Here is a 20,066-nt window from a genome sequence, read left to right on the forward strand (position 1 = left end):
ATTTTTGCAAATCATACAAGAGCATGTATCCACGTGGAGAGACTATTGTAAATATGTTCCTAAAACCAAAGAAACATGAATTTTTGAATTTATTGTTCAAAGGCTTACGACTGGTTAAAACATTGCGTGAAAAATAATGATGATGAGAAATACTACTGTCCATATTGTAGCAAACATTTCTTGAGATGGAATGGAAGATCTTATATTGTCATTGCATATATACACGTAAAACCGTTTTTGTGCAAAATTTGAAAAATAAAGTTTGATAAGAAATGATTGTTGAGACTCGACTTAAGATGACACCCACAAACATTCTCAAAAACCATGCTCTCGGTTTCCATCTATTTGTTAATGCTGCGAATATTTTTCAAAGATTTTTAGAATTAGATGAAATATCCCTTAATTTTATGGAAAAATCGTTAGCACTGATTTATTTCTATTTTCTGTATCCGTATCGAATGGAAAGGAATCTCATGCATTAAGGAAAATTATGTAAAAATTATTAATACTTCTTTTGAAATTAAAATAAAGTAATTTTAAATTTTAACAAGAATATAGTAGAAACCAAGAAAACAAATAGAGACAAGTAAAGGTTGATTAAATGATACTAAGAGAGAGTACATGGAATGAAGTACATGGAATAACTAAAAAACAGTAGTGTGATTCTGAAACCTTGGATAAAAAGAGAGATCTTTAATATCTGACATTTCTCGAGTTCGGCAAATAACACCAGCAGACCTGAGCAAAGGAAATTGTAAGTAAATTTCATGAAATTAATCTTACGATTATTAGAGAGAACCAACAAGTGCATATGTTAAACTTTAAAAAGATCGAAAATTTTTAATTTTACGCATATCGTTTAGAGACGAAATTTTCTTGCAAACTTTAAGATTTTATAATGTAAATATGTATACGTATGTAACAGACTATATTTGCTAAAATATACGTTTCTTAAATATTCTGCGCACAGTATACGATATATGGAAAATATATAATGTGATAACAGAAATATAAACGAATGTTTGATAACAAATGGTTACTTTTTATTTTTACAGATTGAAGAATCAGATCGTCATCCCCGATCGGCTAATCACCCACAGTTATTCTCGGCAAGCATATAAGATGGTAGAATATAAAAATAAAAACAATCCAATCCAAACTAAAACCTCCAATATAATCGATGGAAATTCGGAGAGTACTTTTTCTTCCGCGGATAATATCGATAACAATAAATTAACCGAACATTTGTCTCCCACAAGTACATCTCGTCAAATATCCTCTTCAAATGAATTGCCAAATGACACGAAGAAGAAAAGTACAGAAGACAAAGGTACTACTCCTGCTAGTCAGACGCGAGCAAGAAGTTACACGAAAAAGACGAAAGCTACATTATATACACAGCAAGAATACGCAGCGGAAGTGAACGAGTCTAATGAATATTTGCATAAGAGCGTCAAACAGTCCAAAGCCAAAAAGGCTGCCTCCACCAGTCCGGCGATGGTCTGCAAATTTTGTAACAAGAAATTTCGCTCGCGGAAAAGCTACTGGGCCCACGTACGCACGCACTCGGACGAGAAATCGTACACGTGCCACATATGCGGAAAACAATTCGTTCAGAGCGGTAGTCTATATTATCACCTGAAACACGTGCACGATGGCGTGAAGAATCACACCTGCGATATATGCGGCCGCAGCTTCGCCATGAAGACCGCCATGGAGGATCATCGACGTATACATACCGGTGAACGCCCATACGTGTGTCACACTTGTGGCAAGACGTTCAAAACCAAGGCATCTCTTTACATACACAGCAAGATCCATACGGATGAATTTCCATACCAATGTACCTATTGCGCCAAAAGGTTTCGCTGGAGACAGCAGATGCTGGGTCACCTGACAGTACATACGGGTGAGAAAAATCATATGTGCGACATATGTGGCAAGGGTTTCGGCGTGAAGAACGACCTGACCAGACACAAACGTGTTCATTCCGAGGAGAAGCCGTACAAGTGTCAGCAATGCGGCGTCAATTTCGGCCAAAAACGTTATCTCAAAAGTCACGAACGTTTAAAGTTACACTGAGGAAAAAAAATTTGTTGAAAAACACATGTGTTTCATCCAACTAAAATATTTAGTCAATTTTTGTTCAACTAAACAAAAATTAATCGGTTAAACTAAACATTAGTTGAATTAACTAATTCTTGATTAAAATATTTTGATGGTTGACATGAATGAACTATACCTTTTTTAGCGCAACTTAATAATTGTTGAATCAATCATTGGATCAACAATTATACAAGTTTAGTCCGTACAACCAATTTTTTTTTCTCAGTGTAGGAACGTGTAGAAGTTCAAATCAAATTGAGTCCGATTAGTCTTGTCGAGCTGAGTTGGAGTAAATAAAAAATGGATAATACAAATCGGATAAAATACAAATGTTCCTAATATTAAAGAACTTAAACTGTTCGAAAAAAATGATAATTCCAATAATATTCACGCAAACATATTTGAGATACTTACAGGGTAGTCTGTTATTGATGTTACAATTAGAAAGATAATAATTCTAAATGGAAAAATATACATATAATGGAATTACATTGTATAAAGCAGAATCTTTTTTTATATAAAGCTTTACTTTGGAAAAATAAGTATTATTCTGTTTTAAATTTATTATTTTTCAATAATAATATGTTATAATAATAATTATATAAATAATAATTAATACTTGTAATTATTAATCAGTCATAAATTCTAATTGTAATTAGAAGTTAATAATTATGATTATTTGTCAAATAATTATTTTTTCTTTTTTATAAATAATAATTATATAAATTAATCTTTAATATTCTGAATTTTTAAATCTAATATTTGGAAAAAGCATTCGTATATAAATAACTGTTCAGCATATTTTTCTTCGTGTAGAATTATCCTTTTTCTATTTGTATCTATAAATAACGGAGGATGTAATATAATGTAGCATATGTGAATAGGTTTCTTATATATTATTTCTAAACATGCGCTAATAATATAACGCGATGCAAGAATGTAATACGTGACGATATTTTGAAATTTCACACATACTGTCAGTAAGTCGAAAATATATTTTTGTCGTAAATAAACGCGAGACTTTTGGACATATGACAACTGTATTGTATTAATTTCATTGAAAACTAATGTTTTAGAAATTATTCTGAAATATAATATTATTTTCTTTCAAACTATTCTGAAATAGAATATTATTTATACTGATGCTAAGTTTTACATTACAGTCACTTTATGTATTATGCATATGATTGTAGAATAAATCAATTCCATGACTTATTGTGATATTTTAAAATAGATCTTTCTTCGTAATTACTATTAAATAAGTCGTAATAGATGAGTGTGTGTATATTACATATAAAATAAAAAAAAGATTCCTACTATATAAAACTTTGTAAATGAAAAGTGATCGAAGAACAGAAGTTTATGGTTAATTTTTATTAAGAACCAGTATACACTTAGACTTTGATACTATAAACTTTGATAATAATATACAATTATATTAATACAGATATTAATGAATTATTCTATGTAATTAATTTTAATCAATTTCTTATCAGTAATCTTTTGATTTTCAATTGGTAATAATTATTAAATACATACATATTATAATGATTAATCCTAATATTTAATGGAAAATTTAGTAGAGTTTAAAATTAAAATCTTGAACTTTAAAACTAAATTTCTTAAAAATAAGAGACATAAAAATCTTTTATTTTACTCTTTTCGATTTGTCATATAGAATTACATCTTGATTGTATCACGAATAACAGAGGATACAAATATAATATGTATGTATAAAAATGAAGTATTCTTGTTGAGTCTTTTTAAATCTGCACTCCAGCAATAATATGATATAATTTAATTGATGACAATATTTTAAGAGAGCGAATGTTACGAGAATAACAGATAAAAATTATAAAATATTATTAAAGCATAAATAAATATTTGCGAGAATTATTTCAAGTCTTAAATTTCGACTCGGGTTTTCGATGAAAGGACGGAAATAGGACTCGGAAAGAAATCGAAAAAGATCCGACCCTAAAAGTCTACGGTAAAATCAGCATTCGCCTATTACGAATGCGACGTTCTGTTTCTAAAAGAAATCTGGATTGGAGTATCACCATTCATGGACACAACAACGCTGATAAATCAAGAGGGCAGAGCGTCCCAGAAGCTTCTGCACTTTATCCATACGATTCGATCCCGAAATATCGGCGGTATATGTAAGCTCCAGTTTGTCACAGATGTGTGTTTGAACGAGCACATGCAAGGCCATATCGGAATGACTTACATGTGTGATTGCTGTAAAGTAATCTACGATACTTGGTCAAGTTTCCGAGAACATTGGTTAGTTCATAGGCACATGGTATTCTGTCCTTATTGCTATAAAGTGCATACTAATTATTGGAGGTTGAGACTACATTGGAGAATGCACGGTAAGAAAATATATCTTTGTCCGTACTGTGGCGAAGAGTTTTTTCGGAATAAATGTATACCGTATAATGAATCTGCGTTTACCGTTTACACACAGAACCATTTGAGTGCGACATATGCTACGACACGTTCAAGACATTATCAGATTTGAGGGATCATCACATCTCGTTGCATCGCGAGTTACCATTCAATTTACCGTTTCGTCCAGTTTCAGTGGAAAGAGAAGAATAAAATTACAGGGAATAAATAATATACGAAAGGAGCGTTTATAATTGATTCGTTTCTGTGTTAAATTAATAACATGACACGTGCCGCTTTAAAATATAACGTAGGTTTTTACTGTTTACTACTATATATTTTTACTACGATATATCATACTCTTGACTATTATATATATCAAACTTATGGCAGTTGATATGTTAAATTTAAAATAGAAACTTTTATATAAATATATAAAAATATTATTTATTAATCATGTCATCGATATTATTAAATGTATATATATTACGTATATAATATTTATTATAAATTTATTATAAATATATAAATTATGATATTATATATATATATATTATGCATTATATACGTTTCAGTATATAATTATATACATAATATTATTTATATATAAATATAAAAAAATTTGTAAACAAAAACTGACTACACATTACTTTGAGAATGAAAATTTGGAGATTAATTTTTTTAAAGAATAAATAAATTTTAAGTATTTTTCACAATATTTTCATCTTATTTCGATAATATTTAATCAATTGAAACGTTGCGTGATTTACGCAATCACATACGCACACACATATCGATCAGCGATCGCAAATTTGCTGAGTTTATATTCACCAACGACATTTGAAGAAGCAATGCAAAGTTGATATACACATAAACAGGACTTGTTGTCCTTCTATCCCTAATGTTTAAATATACAAAGAATATGTTTAAAGGTACAAGAAGAAAATCGTACACATTCTGTGCCGGTCAAATTCAATATCACAATTAAAGTTCTTCGAGTCCATCAACTACACGCGCTGTAATATTGTGCTTGTCGGTGTGCGATTTCATCATTTTGCAAACTAAATTGCAAAATTAAATATTGCCTGAGATTCTAACGCGTTATCCGTCACGTACACGAACAGCCCTATCACCCAAAAGAGTCGGAAAGAATAGAAATAGCCTGTCGTAAAAAGGATCGAGAATTAAGAGGCCAAGGTATGGGTGCCATTTTAACAAGAAATAGAGAGAGCAGAACATATTCCAGACTTCTGCGTTCTATCCTTATGATTCGGAGCCGGAACATTTGCAGCAAATGTAACATTCATTTTAAGACAAAGATACGTTTGGACGAGCACGTGCAAAGATACCATGCTGAGGCAACTTACACGTGCAATCATTGTAATTTAATCTGCGAGACTTGGCGAACATTCCAGGAACACATTTATGTATATCACAACGACATGGTATTTTGTTCTTATTGCTATAAAGCGTATAGCGATTATTCGGGTTTGCTTCTGCATTGGAAAACTCACGGTAAGAAATGATGTCTTTGTCCACGCAAACAATTTTTACGGATCGAACGTACTGTCTAAAGAATCTGCGTTTGCACACAGAATCGTTCGAGTGCGAGATATGCAACGATACGTTTGTTACACTAGCAGGTTTAAGGGAACATCATGCTGCATTGCATCGGAACGTACCATTCCAGCGAAGATTATCATTTTTCCGACGTTTCACAGGATAAGAAAAACATAGTTAGAAGGCATAAATATACACGAGAGCATTTATACTAATTTCGTATTGACCTTTTATGTCAATTACATTTAGAAATGTATTCGCAGACATATTACATCCCGAGAAGAATACTGTCGCATCACAAAAAATTTCGATTTTGAGTTAAGCCAGTGAAAAGTATGCCTAAAATTTTACCTGTGTGTGCTATAATAATGTCACAAGTCTATACGCGAAATCCGCTGTAGGACAACAGAAAGCTGAAGTGTCATTATTAGTAAATCGGTTATGATGCAATTTCCTGGGTAAATAGCGTCACAAGCGAATTGACAAGTAAATCACAACAAATCGCTTCAAGAAACAATATATAAGTTTCATTATAACAAGATAACATAATTGTAATTGCGTTATAAGTTATAACTAACTCTCACAATTCAAAAAAATTGAATTAAATTAGTTTTCCCTCTCTCCTAAAAATCGCGAATTTTTTAGTTATGACAGTATTCTTCTCGGGTTGCGATACATATTAAGACTGACTTTTTACAGAGAATATATCATAAAATATATTAATTTTAAAAATATATATATATTTTATAGATATTAAACTATCTCTTGACTTGTAATGACTTAGCATAAATTAATTGCTTGATTCGTGATACTTTAAAATATAACGTTTATCTTTATTCTTGACTACTGTTAGATCGTAATACTTGATATGTTAAATTTAAAAACAAACAAACATTTATATATACATATATATATATGTATATATAAAAAAAAACATTTAAAACATTTGTATTCTATTTCGGAAATACTTAATCAACTGAGACTTGTTACAGTTCAAATTAATAATATATAATAATAATAGTTAACAATCGAAATGTCTGTAGTTCTGTCTGTTCATTTAAGATTGAACAAATAACGAAATTTCAATATAATAGACGTATCACTAACACGCGTGAAAAATCAGTATATACATATTTCAAAAGTCTGCACAGAAGACGCTATAGTTGGAACAACCTTGCACGCGCACGTAATACATCGAAAACTATTTATAAATGAAACACCGCCATAGTATTATTACTCGAAATAAGTTACCCAACATGCGTCGTCCACGCTTCTGACGTTTGCGTAAGTACGCGGCGTCTAGAAAAAACGTGTTTTAGTGTTTCTAAATTAGTATTTTCTAAGTGGATTTATAATCTTGTCGAATGGTCTTGCCCTCTCAAATTTAGAAATATACGAAATTTTTTAAGAATCTTGATAACTGGTAATTCCCTGTCCTTTTCCTCGATAATCCGGTCTCATCGGCTTACCCTCCATTTAAAATTTCTCGCCAAAGTACTTAAAAAATTAGCGTTTGCTCCGTCTATTACCGTTTACCGTCATTTAAACATATTTCAGCCTTAATGGCGAATAACATATAATTGAATAAATTTCTGAAATTTTTATTATCTAAATAAAAGTCAAGCGCGAACTCGATCAGAGAATAAACTCTCGCCGTTATATTGTTTATATGTTTTCTTTTCTCTCACTTCCCTATTTTCCCTCATGCAAAGAAGCGGAGATGAGAACGCCGCGCGCGCACGCTCTTCACGCAAGAATAAAATAAACGAGACGACGAAAAGAGGCGGACTGTAAAATATATCTTCGGGATCCCACGCAATTTGGCGACGACGGAGACAGCGGAAAACGGTCAGCTCTATCGTCTTCACGATCAAAACTTAGCCTGCGTGAAGACAGAAGTGGTCCAAGTGCATGGACGTGTCGCGTGCTCGCACGAAATCATCGAAGATTTATCGCTAGTTTGATAATATTATCAAATGTTTGTAACGTTATCAGGATGTGAATATTGCATTGGTCAATTCAGTTAACGGAATTGAATTATTTTCGCGTATATAATTCATCGTATAATTAGAACTCTTTCGCGTAAATAATACACGAAAATATCTTGCACATCATATTACAAGATTTCATTGATTTAATAACGTTGATTTAATAAGTGATTTCAGTTTCGTGAATCACACATTCGTGAATCTGGAAATGTACAAATGTGAGTTCGATCGGTTTGCATGAAAAAAATCTAGGTCACAAGTATTTCCAATATCTTCTGAAAAGCTAGTATGCGGTTGTATAAGAAAAGGGATTTAATCTGACAGGCACGACACGATTTATCGTGTCTTTAGGATGATAGGAAGAGGCTGTCAATAACACATTTGAAAAGATTTCTACGAGAAACACCCTGCGAGGATGCATCGGGTCCTCAGCTTTCAAATGTCACGCAATATTGGCGAGTCCAGCGAATACGTGACAAAGCGGTTGTGTTTCTCGTTTCTTTTCTCGGTCGGTTTTCTGTGTCTCCTCTGTGGTTTCCTGCTGGGCCGCTTCGCCGTTGAGAGATCGTTGGAGGCTCAAGCACAAAAAACGCGCGGCGAATTAGCCGGAAATGGTCTTTGGAACACGGAGTATCTTCAGCAACTGGCACTCCGGGAATTGGAAAGAGCGCCGTTCGACTACGATCGCACGACGTATGTTGTTTTAATATTTTATCCACTCATATTTATACATAACAAATTAAAATATTCCGTAAGTAGATTAGTCTCTACGAAAATTCCCATTAAAAAGTTGTCAAATTGAATTTTTCTCTCAATTAGAAATCGACAAACGTTGGATGAAGATATGCGACGCATTAGTGGGCTCTTTTCCAACTTGTCATTCGTTCACAAAGTGTCCAAACATGCATCATGCATTCGCGCAAGTGTCCACGGTTCGCGGGAACCAGGTGAGTCCCTCAATCGATTGACACTTTATAGTTAGATTTATTCGAATGAAATGAAGAGATTTATATCGATTTTTATATCGATTCTGAAACAAATTTTGTTTTCTTTCTTTGCACGCAACTCGCTACTCTACTTGATATATTCTCAAAGTATTTTGCACAATCTTCGAGATTCATCTTATATGCGACGTGCGATTCACGTGCAATTATGTGGAATAATCTTTAAAGCTTTTCGAATATTTTGTCATTTGTATGTATTTTATTTGAGAGAAAAAACAATGCCTCCCTTTTCTTTTCTCTTCTTCTACTCCAGGACTTCGTCCGTTTATTCTACCGATTTGTTTCAGATAGATACGTTATCTTATCCGTTAATGAAGACAGTATCGCTGTAGCTCTGGAATTGGCGCAGGTCCTGGACAAAATTTCTTCAGAGTACAATTGGCGACCACGACGAAGTTTGGTCTTCTGCGTATCCCTTGTGTCTTCGGACGTTTGCTCACAGGCTCTGTCTACGTTCATGTGGCGAAAGGTCCTGGCTTACGTCACAGTGCACGGTCGTTTCGCGCGAGGTTTGCTTGAATTTTTATTGTTTCCGTATTATCACATCGTATTAGAACCGTCTAATTTCAGCTAACAGTCACGTGGCTTTGTCCGGATCGGACATCATGCGGTCCGTCGCTGTTGAAGCCATCAAGACGATCCCCGGCGATGGTAACTGGACATACCTCGAGCACGAAATGTTCGGTCCCCGCCTTCCTCTAGATATTCCGCAAGTGATATTTTCGTTCGTAAGTAGCCTCGTTTCACGCAAAGGTTTCGCGCTTTCGCGAATCTGATCAATGTAAATCGCATTTATTTTCAATTTGATAAAGTATAATACATCGCTGCGCTGTGTAGATTCTAAATTAAGATTTTAAATACATTATTATTAAAACATCTGATTAAGACTCTTTAATAGAATATTTTCTATTAAAACTCTATTTGCGTTTGTGGATAATATATTAATCAGAAAAATTTATCTGTACTTTTTTTATACAGAATAGTAATAATCTCGCGTATAGTCATCAAAATCAAAATTCCCGACTGCGCGACGTAACTCTGGCGCAGATGGTTAGCCAAACTATGTGGCGACTGTCCGAAAGTACAGTTATTCAATGGGAGCCAAGATATTTTAACGAAACCGTTAACAGGATATTGGAGTCGATCGACGCCAGCAGGTTTCGGGACGCGAAGGGTATTTTTCGTTTCCTATAACTTTGTTGATTTCCGACAGGCATGTTAAAGAGCCTGTATTAATTATGATCTTTTTGTGTTTTCAGAGAAGTTGAAGAGAACGTTGAAAGTATTGCTCACAGGCGCGAAAGAGCTCAATGCAGAAATCGACGCGACAGATAATAACCAGTAAGTATAGTAAACTTAGAATTAATTATAGTCATTGATTAATTTACAAACTTAACGGTGCGCATATAAAATTATGGGACGTGTCATTGCCAGATTATTAGATTACATATCTCAGCAGCAATATAAATTCTAGGATGCTACGCATGAGGATATGGAACGATCTGCTCCTAGACCTGGACAAGGCGCTTTTATGTCCCGACAAAACTGATTCGCATTCCAGAACCGATCTAGCGACGTTTAGCGAATCTATCGGCGAGCCTACCATATTAGCCTACCTCGAACAAGTGGCAAAATGTTACGAGGACGCTATAAAAGTTCTGCAGGAAAGATAGAGTGAAAAAGGAGGAACTCCGAGAAAAGAGAGGACATGAGAGACTTCAGAAAATATATCGATTACAGATTGTTACAAAACACATGCTTCTTGATGTGACAATATATTTTTTCGTTATTTTCTCAGTCTCATTTGTTCGTTCCTGTATCATGAACATATGAAAATCGTTTTGGCATTTATACTTTGCCGTATGTCGTCTTACATTTATTGCCCAGAAATGGACAATAACAATTTTGCAAGTGCGTAAAACGTAAAACAAATATATATAGATATATTTATCTCTATAAAAATGTATAAATACAAAAGTACGTGGTGTAATACTTATTCTCACATGTACGCCTAACATATGCTTTCGAGATATCACATTTTATATCTCTCTGGACTTTGCGGAATTTATATTCGCGATTATCTCGTATATATTATGTAAGAAACACTATTAGATTCCCTTTAAATTAAATATCGAATTAAATAAAAATTAAATAAGAGAGTACTGGCTTTTAGATATATACAAATTAGGAAAAGCCACATACGATCCATATAAGTGACGTTATTTAACTTCAAATAGTGAAGCTAATTACTAGAAATTTGAAATTTGCATTACACACTCATCTCCACATCACTTTGGTCCAACCGTGACATTAAACAGATCGGAATGCCAGTAACGTCTTAATATCTTAATATAGTATTCAGACCTTACTATCGTACCCCTGCTATACCATATCTTATTTCTTTCTCAAACTGCGACGCGTCGAGGGTGCCCTCTATCGCCTCGCAATTCGGATTGAAGACAGAATAGGCGCTGGGTTCGCCGCGTCGCTTCGGTCCGGATCTGGTGTTCAAGCAGATGAAGACCAGAGCCGACAGCACGAAGTAGACAGCACCGAACTCGTACTCCAGCGCGATCACGTACAGCGTGGCCCACAACAAGAAGTATAATAAATAGATTACTCTGTTTAACACTGTGCCTCGCGATTCCTGCGCGCTATCCTCCTCCTGGGCATCCACCACCTGGACTTCCTCCTCTTCGACATCCACTGACTGCTCGCACAGTTTAACCTTGAAACAATAAAAAAGAAAATCTTAGACTTCTTTAAATATATCTTTTATAACTTTCTGTAAAGTTCCCGCCTGTTTTCCCTGACAAACCGCGAAAGCGCCGGGGAATTAAGGACACCCAGTACGTAACCTCACCTGTTCTTCGCTTGTGGATTCTTCCACGGATTTTTCGATTCTGTTATTACGATTCCACGAAAATATGTTTCTCGTTATACTCTTAATCGATTCCATCGTCTCCTCTCTGCGCTTCTTGCGCCTATAAGCCTCCAATCTCTCCTTCACCGTCATCGTAGTTATTCCGATTTCATCGCCGCGATAGTCGAAGTCGACCAGCTGATGCTTTGGCTGTTAGCATACGGGGCATGCGTCAAGCCGTCTTACATTAAACCAATCAACTCGGCCCGTATTCCGTTCCTGCCTACCGACAACTGTCGGTCCGATAATAAGTGTCGTTGCGCAGGTTTTTCATATCGTGTAAAAGCTGCGCAACGACACCGACGATTGTCGGTTAAGCGGCAGAATACGGAGCGGAGTAAGGAGTGATCAGTCGCGTAGAAGTCATCGGTACGGCTGCACGTGCGTGAAAACCGGACACTCATGAGCAACTATGTCACGAGACAATGAGCGTGATAACGATAACGATGATAGAAATATGGAAAGTAACAGAAGAAGCAGTATGGCCAACAGTGACAAGCCGGAAGGTCGCGTCCTGGTGCTTTACACAGGTGGCACGATAGGAATGACGAGGAATGAGCAAGGAGGTAATTATTCCGTGAAATTGAAGAGATTAATTACCACGTACTTAGAGTATTTCCAAGAATGTGAAATCTTGCGCCACAAAATCCCAAATCACCGTAGGTTTCAGACACGCGCGTATGTGCGTGTTCTTGTTCGTTTATTATTATGGAGACTCCAAAAAACTCCGATCGGTCTCGTGGAGAATTCCTGAAAGATTTAGGTGCAATTTTAATTTTTCATATTTCTTTCTTTCAATTTAACTCGCGTTCTGCGGATTTCTCCTTGTAACGTCCTTCGTTTCAGCCACAGATCGTTAGTAGCGCACGTTTGTATTTACACATCTCGATTGTTAATATTATGGATTTGCGAATTGCTACTGAGAGATGTGACGAATATAACTCTCACACAGTTCGATATAGATCTTTGTGTTCACAGAAACACGTTTGAACGTGAATTTAAGCTCCAAATATGATGACGAATACATTTTAGTTAAAAAGACTGCGGTCTACTTGACATTACAAATGCTTATCGAAGCATTCCTCTTCTTCTTTCCTTCAGTGAAGAAAGAAGGAGAAGAATAATGCTTCAAAGCATTTGTAGCATCAAATATTATTATGGCAAAATAATATTATAGCGTATCATAATTATCTTCATTTTTATCGCATTTCGCTGACAGTAACAAAGCGTTTGTTTTCTAGCGCTGGTACCGATAACTAATGCGTTTGTTAAAAATCTTCGGAGATATCCACAATTGCACGATCGCGAGTACGCCGAAAAAAGATTCGGCGCGATGGGACCACTAGTATTGCCGTAAGTATTTAAGATTTAATATTTATTTTTTGCAGATATTACAATTACAAATTTCTATCTAAAATCAATGATTCCTACAAACTCGTTTTATCAACTATAAGATTTTCGTTGTAGTCGGAACTTTTACTCGTTAGAAAAAAATCATCAGATATTAAATAAATCTTGAATTGGCCCGAAAAATAATTCGTTACTAGGATTTTCTCAATTCTTTTATATTAAGTATACCACTTTTTACGGCAAGAACAATTAAGTATTATAAAAGATAAGTAATTATAAGCAGGCATGAATATTTCACAAACGAAAGGAAACTTTACTATATATCTATTCTTGGAAATTAGAAATTCGGAGTTTCTCCTATGTCACTTTTCCTCAATTCGATTATTTTCCGCAGGAAAACGTGGACCGTAAAAATGACAGGCACTTCCACCTAATTTGCGGAAGAATGTGAACCGGTTCCCCACGTATATATTCTTTCGCTTTCCCTTGCGCAATGTTAAAAGTGCTTTCCTTTTAATCTTGCAGCGTGACCGCAACCGACAATCGTCGGGTTGTTTACAGCGTATTCGAATACTCGGAACTCTGCGATTCCAGTAATATGACTATGGACGAGTGGATTCGCATTGCTAACGATATTAAGGTAGGTTAGTACAAGTCATATCGATAAAAATAAAGCAACATTCGAAGAAAATATTTTGCTCGTATTTAAATTCGATTTATTTATTCGATTTAGTTGAACGATAAGTACTTCGAGTACTCGAAGCATAAAGCACTCGAAAGGCAAATGAGAAGTAATTATTATTGTAACTGTATTTTGATGTATCAGACAACTCATACTTAGAATTTCTGAAACAGTTCGAGTTAATCTAATCTTATTCAAGCTAATCTATTCCTCAAGTTACAGGAAAGATATTTGATCTTCAGTTAGAGGAAAAGGATGATTAAACTTGCAGTCAAAGCGCATATATCAGTTTCATAAACGAGCCGTACCTATGAATTGAAGAAAATTATTGTAAAGTGATTCTCATAGCTTCTTCTTCGCAGGAATCTTACGAGCGTTTCGACGGATTCGTGGTCCTTCACGGCACCGACACCCTCAGTTACACTGCGTCCGCCCTGTCCTTCATGCTCGAGGCTCTGAGCAAGATCGTCATCCTGACCGGTTCGCAGGTGCCGATTTTCGACACGAGGAGTGACGGTCTGGACAATTTTCTCGCGTCTCTCGTGATCGCGGCGAATTATAATATACCCGAAGTATGCGTGTTCTTCGGTACGAACTTGCTGCGCGGCAATCGCACGAGCAAGGCATCAGCGACGTCCTTCGAAGCCTTCCAGTCACCGAACTTTCCACCCCTCGCCACGGCAAACATCAAGATCGAAGGTTGCCACACAAATTCAAAATAAGAGCATAAAGGATTTAAAACCACAGTATACTTAAAATACTATGGAATTATTATATACCATGCATATTTTTTTAATTATCAAATGCAACTTCTACAAATTAACACTTTTTTTTTTCTTGAAGGGGAAATTAGATTTATAAGAATTTTAAAGCTAATATTTCTTCGCAGTGGATTATCGCTCGATTTTCCGTTCATGTACCATGGAAAAGTTCTATGTACACGCGTCGCTTAATCGAAATGTAGGCCTGCTACGATTGTTTCCCAGCATCACGTCTGACTTGGTCAAGGTGTTTCTTCAACCGCCTATGGAAGGGGTCGTGCTGCAATCCTACGGCACGGGGAACATCCCGACAAATCGCGATGACATCATCGAGGAGTTTCGCGCGGCGACGAGGCGGGGTGTGATCATCGTGAATATCACGCAATGCGCGAGTGGATGCGTCTCGGACGCATATGAGCCTGGAAAACTGCTCCAAAAAGCTGGTAAGCGTGCAATCTAAAGTATTGACTCGGGAGATAATTATAATAATTTAAATACACAGGAATCTATTGCCCAAATGTTTTAAATAATACTGAAGCTAAACTTTTCTCGAGATTTTAGCAATTTAAATTCTTTATCTTAAACTTTTCTTGATAAAATTATACATTCGGTAAAAATCATGGAAAGCCTTATGCAAAACTTGCGCGACACAGAGTTATGTAAGAGAGTTCGGAGTAATGTATTTTCCTGTTACTATAAATAATGTTTCGAGATAACGATAGTGTTACGTACTATTTCCAACAAACTTCATGACTTGCAATCATTGCTATCGATATGCAGGTGTGATATCGGGCTTTGACATGACACCGGAGGCAGCATTAACGAAACTCGCGTACGTTTTATCGAAAAACAATTGGGACACTGAAACTAAACGGCAAATGATGCAAACGAATTTACGAGGCGAGCTGACCGCCGGTCGGCCACCCATTATACAGGACTGGGATCTGGTGGAGGCTGTCGCTAGGTCCTTGAGATTATCCTCGATGGCGGAGCTTCAGGATCTGGGAGCGATTCTGTTCCCGGCTATGCTGAACGCCGCAGTGATCAGGCACGACGTCGTCAAACTCGAGTCTTTAAAAGGATACGTTAGTAATCATCGCTTTTGCTTCATTTGACGTTAATTACATTTTTTTCAAGTAACAAAATTAATTCAACAAATGAAGGGTAATCTCGGCTTTTTCTATTTAGGGTGCGGATATCTCGCTGGCGAACGCAGACGGCCGAACGGCTTTGCACATAGCTTGCTGCGAAGGTGATATGAAAGTCGTGCGAAGTCTTTTAAAAATGGGCGCAAATGTTCACATTAAGGATCGATTTGATCGCACGCCTCTTACCGACGCGATCGAATATGATCGTCATGAGGTGAGATCACTCTCTCAGGAAAATTAGTTTCCAAATTCTAGCTCTATATCATATCTCTGTTTCTTTTTATACTTTCTTTCTATATTTCTAAAGAAATTTGAGATTCAATTGAGACAATTGAAACTATAAAATATGTATGAAATAAATTGTTGGCATTATTATATTATTTATATGTCAAAAAAGACCTCGATGGGATTTTTAATCTTTCACGAAAAATATCACTATTTGATTTTAATTAGTGGACTAAGATTTTCCACGATCAGAGTCGTTAAAAGTTTCCACGTAATCTTCCAGATTATTAGGGTACTGCTGCAGTGTGGAGCGCATCTTCACGGCGACGCTGTGTCGATTGGCGAGAAAATGTGCTCAGCCGCAACCGCCGGAAACACGAAGCGTCTGCACTCGTATTTGATGGCCGGCGCCGATCTATCGCAGAAGGACTCTTCTGGACGCACACCGCTGCATTTCGCCGCTCTTCACGATCGCGTGGAAGCGGTCAGGTACCTGTTGGATCACGGTGCGGATTCGCGCTGCGTCGACATGCTGGGAGAAACCGCGACGGATCTCGCGGAGACCGTGCAAGCCGAAGGTGCCATATGTTTGTTAGCACTTTACAAGCAGAACGACGTACACGATGAGGTCGATGACAAAACTGCAGCGCGAATCCAAAATCTTGGCCTGTCCATGTCTTAGTTACTTTCAGCTAAAAACGATTGTCTCAAAGGTGAATCTTGAATTAAAAATAAGCTGACTGTGATTTATTTTATTCTCTTTTTTTTTTTTATCTAATTATAGTCTATTGCTTATACTATACTAGGTGAAAAATTCGTTTAATAAAAATTAACTTCTTGAATGAGATTAATGTAGCCAGGTTTTAAAGATTGCGACTTTTACATAAAAGCTGTATCACTGTAAATTAATCCAAGTGTGTTATTTCTTCACACATACACATCTAAAAATGGCACATTTGACTGAAGCTTGTTTTACATGTTTTGTTGCGTTATTAATATGTTTAATCATATTAAATTAAAAATTAATACGTTCAACCGTATGTTAAATGACGTGATTTAAAACGGTAAAAAAGTGTGTAAGAACAGCTTTGGGTTAAAATAAGACACTGGGATTTGCAGTGATGTGACAGGGAGGGTTTTGGAGAGGAATATAGCCGCAAAAGAGATCTGTGTATATATATTTTAGCTCCTTTCAAATTTTATTACAATTACAAACAGTGCGTAACACGATTGTCACAAATTTGTTGGATAACAAACTTAACATTTTTGTATCTAACCTTTTATAAACTATAATATTATATTATTTAGTGCATATATTTCTTTGCAATATAATAAACAGCTCTATTATTATCAAAATTGGTAAATTTACACATGTTATAGAAATGTATTTTACAATAAACGTAAAGCTTATAAACATATATATATATACTACAGTAATATTTTGAACAAATATGAATAAAGAAGCCGATGACTCCTAGGAATCCTCGGAATCTTTGGAATCTTTAGATTCCGAATTTTATGTAACTTTGTACTGTATTATTCTAACGATATTTATATATAAGACATCGTTATTTAAAACATAATATTGATAATAATAATAACCTATATTAATATTAATAACAGCTGTTATTGCTATAGTTATTTGAATTAATATTCATTACATTATAACCAGAATAAAATTGCATAAAATATTTAATTGAATAGCAAACTTTTAAAATAATTTCAATTTAAATAAAAAATGATCACGTATATCTTATCTAAAATTCCTCTTCTCATTTTTTTTTTCAATTTTTTTTTAATTCGAATTTTTTTACAGAGAAGGAACGCGTAGAAAAATCTTCTTAATTTTACTTGCGTTGTCATGAAGAAATCGAAATCGTTTGTTTTAAGCGAAATTGGTTGAGAATGACTTATGTGACACCCAGACTCGTGTTTGTCAAAATAGCAGTAATTTTCTAACGATTTGTGTAAAAGAAAAAGTGAAAGCGCGTCATCTAAATACGCGACGTGGTTTCTCTTAAGCGCAACGAAATTTCACACCTCGTGCATCAGGATAATGAAGATCGGTCGTCCTGATGTACATAACTCGTTCGTCACACCGCGAGTGGTTTCAAAATTGAACGTGAGACAGATTCGTCGGGTCACAGAGTGTTTTGCAAAATTTTCGCAAAGTCGTTCGTTGTTCGTTTCAGTAATAAAAGGATATGCGACCGTAAAAGGATACGCAAATGTCGCCCATTTCGCGATCGATAATACATTTACAATTTACGATTTACAATTGCGGAACGTCGAACGTCGCGACATCAAATTGTGCCGAATTGCCCCATCATATTTTTAAGGATTTTTGGCGACACAAAGCACTCCTTGTAAATGCGGCCGCAATCGTGATGCCCTTCTCGACCTACCCTAATAGCTTCCTGAATGACTGTGCCATTCGTGAATTCCTTAAACCACTTGTGACTGTTTAAAATATTTAAGATAAATTTATGTGATTAGAATTTAATCTCTCATGTAATTAATTAAGATATTTTTGCATATATTTATAATCAAATTTATAACAATTTGATTTACAATAATCTTTATATTCACGTTTTCTTAATTGAATAATTCTGAATTAAATCAGTAAAAATCTCCAAAATAATATTTTTCTTATTAATAGTTGTTAATTATTTACTATTGTTAATTATAATATTGAAAGTTAGACGTACCTTGATAATCCATCGATAATTTTGTCGGTACTCGTAGGGTTGTCGGACTGACTCGCCTCGGAAACGACGGAGCAAACAATGCGCTGGACGCAGGGCGTGATGTACCGGTTGCTAAACACAATCTCGTTTATCGTATCTCCCATTTGCGACCATTGCGAGTCGAGACCTGGTAAAGAAATTCACATAAATTTTGGATAATTCAAAAGTATTTATAATAAATTGGTCATCTTAACGCAGACCAACGAGTAGATAAAACTCGTACTTCGATACTGCATTCCTGGGCCTGGCTTCGAGAAGAGGGGCACCGCCAAAGAGAGAATGGCCGTTAACACGCCGGCAATTGACAACCCTCTCGTGTTAACGTTAAGCAGCGGTAATACCTCGCCAGTCTCGCTTACGCGATTCAACGGTATCGTGAAGAAGGGCACCGACACATCCCAAGTGATCTGGAAAATTTTGGAAGGATCTTTTAAAAGGCTAAACAAATTCTTCGGGAATGACTCGAGATCGAAAAGAATCACTCAATTAATGAGATTAATCCTCGTGCAGGGATTTACACACGCGTTTCAAAAATGTCCACGTTATTAACTTCGATTCGATGGTATACTCACTTCGACTTCTCCGCCTTTAGTGTCAAACGAGATGAGCTGCGATTTCTGACCGTTCGGCTTTGTGAATGTCCGCGTAGTGCCGTCGCCGATAACTCGCACGAAGAACAGCGCAAAAGGTAGAAGAATCAGAGTCAGAGCGGCCGAGTCTGTCGGTGTGGCCCTCATGTCCAAAATCTGTTTGGGAATAGTTGAGAATTGGAAATGAAATATATATTAACACTTTCTTTTTCAGATTCCTTATATCCTCGACTTTCTGCCGCCCGCGAAACAATGAGATGCATTTGTACTACTCGAGTGCTTTTCAACGTCGAGTGCAGCAGACCCCCACTAATTTGTCCCGTCCGTGTAACGAGCCTCGCCTGCCCTATCAGAACAGGAAATACCGATTTCTCGCGTTAGAATTAACGAACCCTGGACGGCGAAATCTACAATAATGTATTATTAATTGCTTTAACATTCCGGGAGTCGCTCTTACATTCTGTCGCGCACGGGCCTCGTCGTCGCATTGAAGAAGTCAAGGAACCTAACCCGATAATTATCGCCACAATTATTAGCACGAGCGACCGTTTCTCGCAAATTATTATTATTATAAAAGCGTTTCACCCAGCG

The 20,066-nt window shown here is 35.9% G+C and overlaps 5 protein-coding genes across 8 annotated transcripts; 3 read left to right on the forward strand and 2 right to left on the reverse strand.

Annotated features, from left to right (window-relative positions):
• The first annotated feature begins 615 nt into the window (after window positions 1-615).
• On the forward strand, window positions 616-3,518 carry LOC143904419 (uncharacterized). Its single transcript, XM_077419097.1, has 2 exons — window positions 616-754; window positions 1,056-3,518. The coding sequence occupies exon 2, from the start codon at window positions 1,123-1,125 to the stop codon at window positions 2,080-2,082; it is 960 nt and encodes a 319-aa protein (XP_077275223.1). The 5' UTR covers window positions 616-754; window positions 1,056-1,122; the 3' UTR covers window positions 2,083-3,518.
• A 4,306-nt stretch (window positions 3,519-7,824) lies between these two features.
• On the forward strand, window positions 7,825-10,842 carry LOC143904416 (uncharacterized). Of its 2 annotated transcripts, XM_077419093.1 has the most exons (8): window positions 7,825-8,263; window positions 8,370-8,738; window positions 8,865-8,992; window positions 9,337-9,558; window positions 9,620-9,777; window positions 10,028-10,223; window positions 10,309-10,390; window positions 10,524-10,842. In XM_077419093.1, the coding sequence occupies exons 2-8, from the start codon at window positions 8,461-8,463 to the stop codon at window positions 10,720-10,722; spliced, it is 1,263 nt and encodes a 420-aa protein (XP_077275219.1). In that variant the 5' UTR covers window positions 7,825-8,263; window positions 8,370-8,460; the 3' UTR covers window positions 10,723-10,842. The 2 variants fall into 2 exon arrangements, with proteins under 2 accessions (XP_077275219.1, XP_077275218.1); XM_077419092.1 differs by having other exon boundaries at window positions 7,825-8,738.
• On the reverse strand, window positions 10,789-12,172 carry Saysd1 (SAYSVFN motif domain containing 1). Its single transcript, XM_077419109.1, has 2 exons — window positions 11,913-12,172; window positions 10,789-11,777 (listed from the first exon to the last, which is right to left on the reverse strand). The coding sequence occupies exons 1-2, from the start codon at window positions 12,063-12,065 to the stop codon at window positions 11,418-11,420; spliced, it is 513 nt and encodes a 170-aa protein (XP_077275235.1). The 5' UTR covers window positions 12,066-12,172; the 3' UTR covers window positions 10,789-11,417.
• Window positions 12,173-12,253: 81 nt separating this feature from the next.
• LOC143904412 (L-asparaginase 1) lies at window positions 12,254-19,015 on the forward strand. Of its 3 annotated transcripts, none has more exons than XM_077419084.1 (9): window positions 12,254-12,538; window positions 13,214-13,325; window positions 13,848-13,962; window positions 14,367-14,703; window positions 14,894-15,208; window positions 15,546-15,850; window positions 15,954-16,127; window positions 16,422-16,851; window positions 18,884-19,015. In XM_077419084.1, the coding sequence occupies exons 1-8, from the start codon at window positions 12,385-12,387 to the stop codon at window positions 16,818-16,820; spliced, it is 1,911 nt and encodes a 636-aa protein (XP_077275210.1). In that variant the 5' UTR covers window positions 12,254-12,384; the 3' UTR covers window positions 16,821-16,851; window positions 18,884-19,015. The 3 variants fall into 3 exon arrangements, with proteins under 3 accessions (XP_077275210.1, XP_077275211.1, XP_077275209.1); XM_077419085.1 differs by having other exon boundaries at window positions 16,422-16,716; XM_077419083.1 differs by lacking the exon at window positions 18,884-19,015 and having other exon boundaries at window positions 16,422-17,834.
• LOC143904421 (uncharacterized) lies at window positions 18,387-19,738 on the reverse strand. Its single transcript, XM_077419100.1, is given in 5 exon segments — window positions 18,387-18,598; window positions 18,847-19,012; window positions 19,109-19,292; window positions 19,458-19,661; window positions 19,664-19,738. Coding segments are annotated over 5 exon segments (786 nt in total). The 3' UTR covers window positions 18,387-18,441.
• Between the last annotated feature and the right edge of the window lie 328 nt (window positions 19,739-20,066).

The sequence above is a fragment of the Temnothorax americanus genome, unplaced genomic scaffold (assembly GCF_048541705.1).
Source record: "Temnothorax americanus isolate GAGA-0224 unplaced genomic scaffold, ASM4854170v1 Scaffold51, whole genome shotgun sequence".
Taxonomy (NCBI): Eukaryota; Metazoa; Arthropoda; class Insecta; order Hymenoptera; family Formicidae; genus Temnothorax; species Temnothorax americanus.

Coding starts and splice junctions, on each gene's coding strand:
- LOC143904416 (XM_077419092.1), top strand. CDS start 8,461: ATGCATCGGGTCCTCAGCTTTCAAATGTCACGCAATATTGGCGAGTCC. Junction 8,739..8,864: donor TTCGACTACGATCGCACGAC/GTATGTTGTTTT, acceptor TCTCTCAATTAG/AAATCGACAAACGTTGGATG. Junction 9,559..9,619: donor GCACGGTCGTTTCGCGCGAG/GTTTGCTTGAAT, acceptor GTCTAATTTCAG/CTAACAGTCACGTGGCTTTG.
- LOC143904412 (XM_077419084.1), top strand. CDS start 12,385: ATGTCACGAGACAATGAGCGTGATAACGATAACGATGATAGAAATATG. Junction 13,326..13,847: donor ATGGGACCACTAGTATTGCC/GTAAGTATTTAA, acceptor TTAATCTTGCAG/CGTGACCGCAACCGACAATC. Junction 16,128..16,421: donor TCGAATATGATCGTCATGAG/GTGAGATCACTC, acceptor GTAATCTTCCAG/ATTATTAGGGTACTGCTGCA.
- LOC143904419 (XM_077419097.1), top strand. CDS start 1,123: ATGGTAGAATATAAAAATAAAAACAATCCAATCCAAACTAAAACCTCC.
- Saysd1 (XM_077419109.1), bottom strand. CDS start 12,065: ATGACGGTGAAGGAGAGATTGGAGGCTTATAGGCGCAAGAAGCGCAGA. Junction 11,778..11,912: donor AATCCACAAGCGAAGAACAG/GTGAGGTTACGT, acceptor TATTGTTTCAAG/GTTAAACTGTGCGAGCAGTC.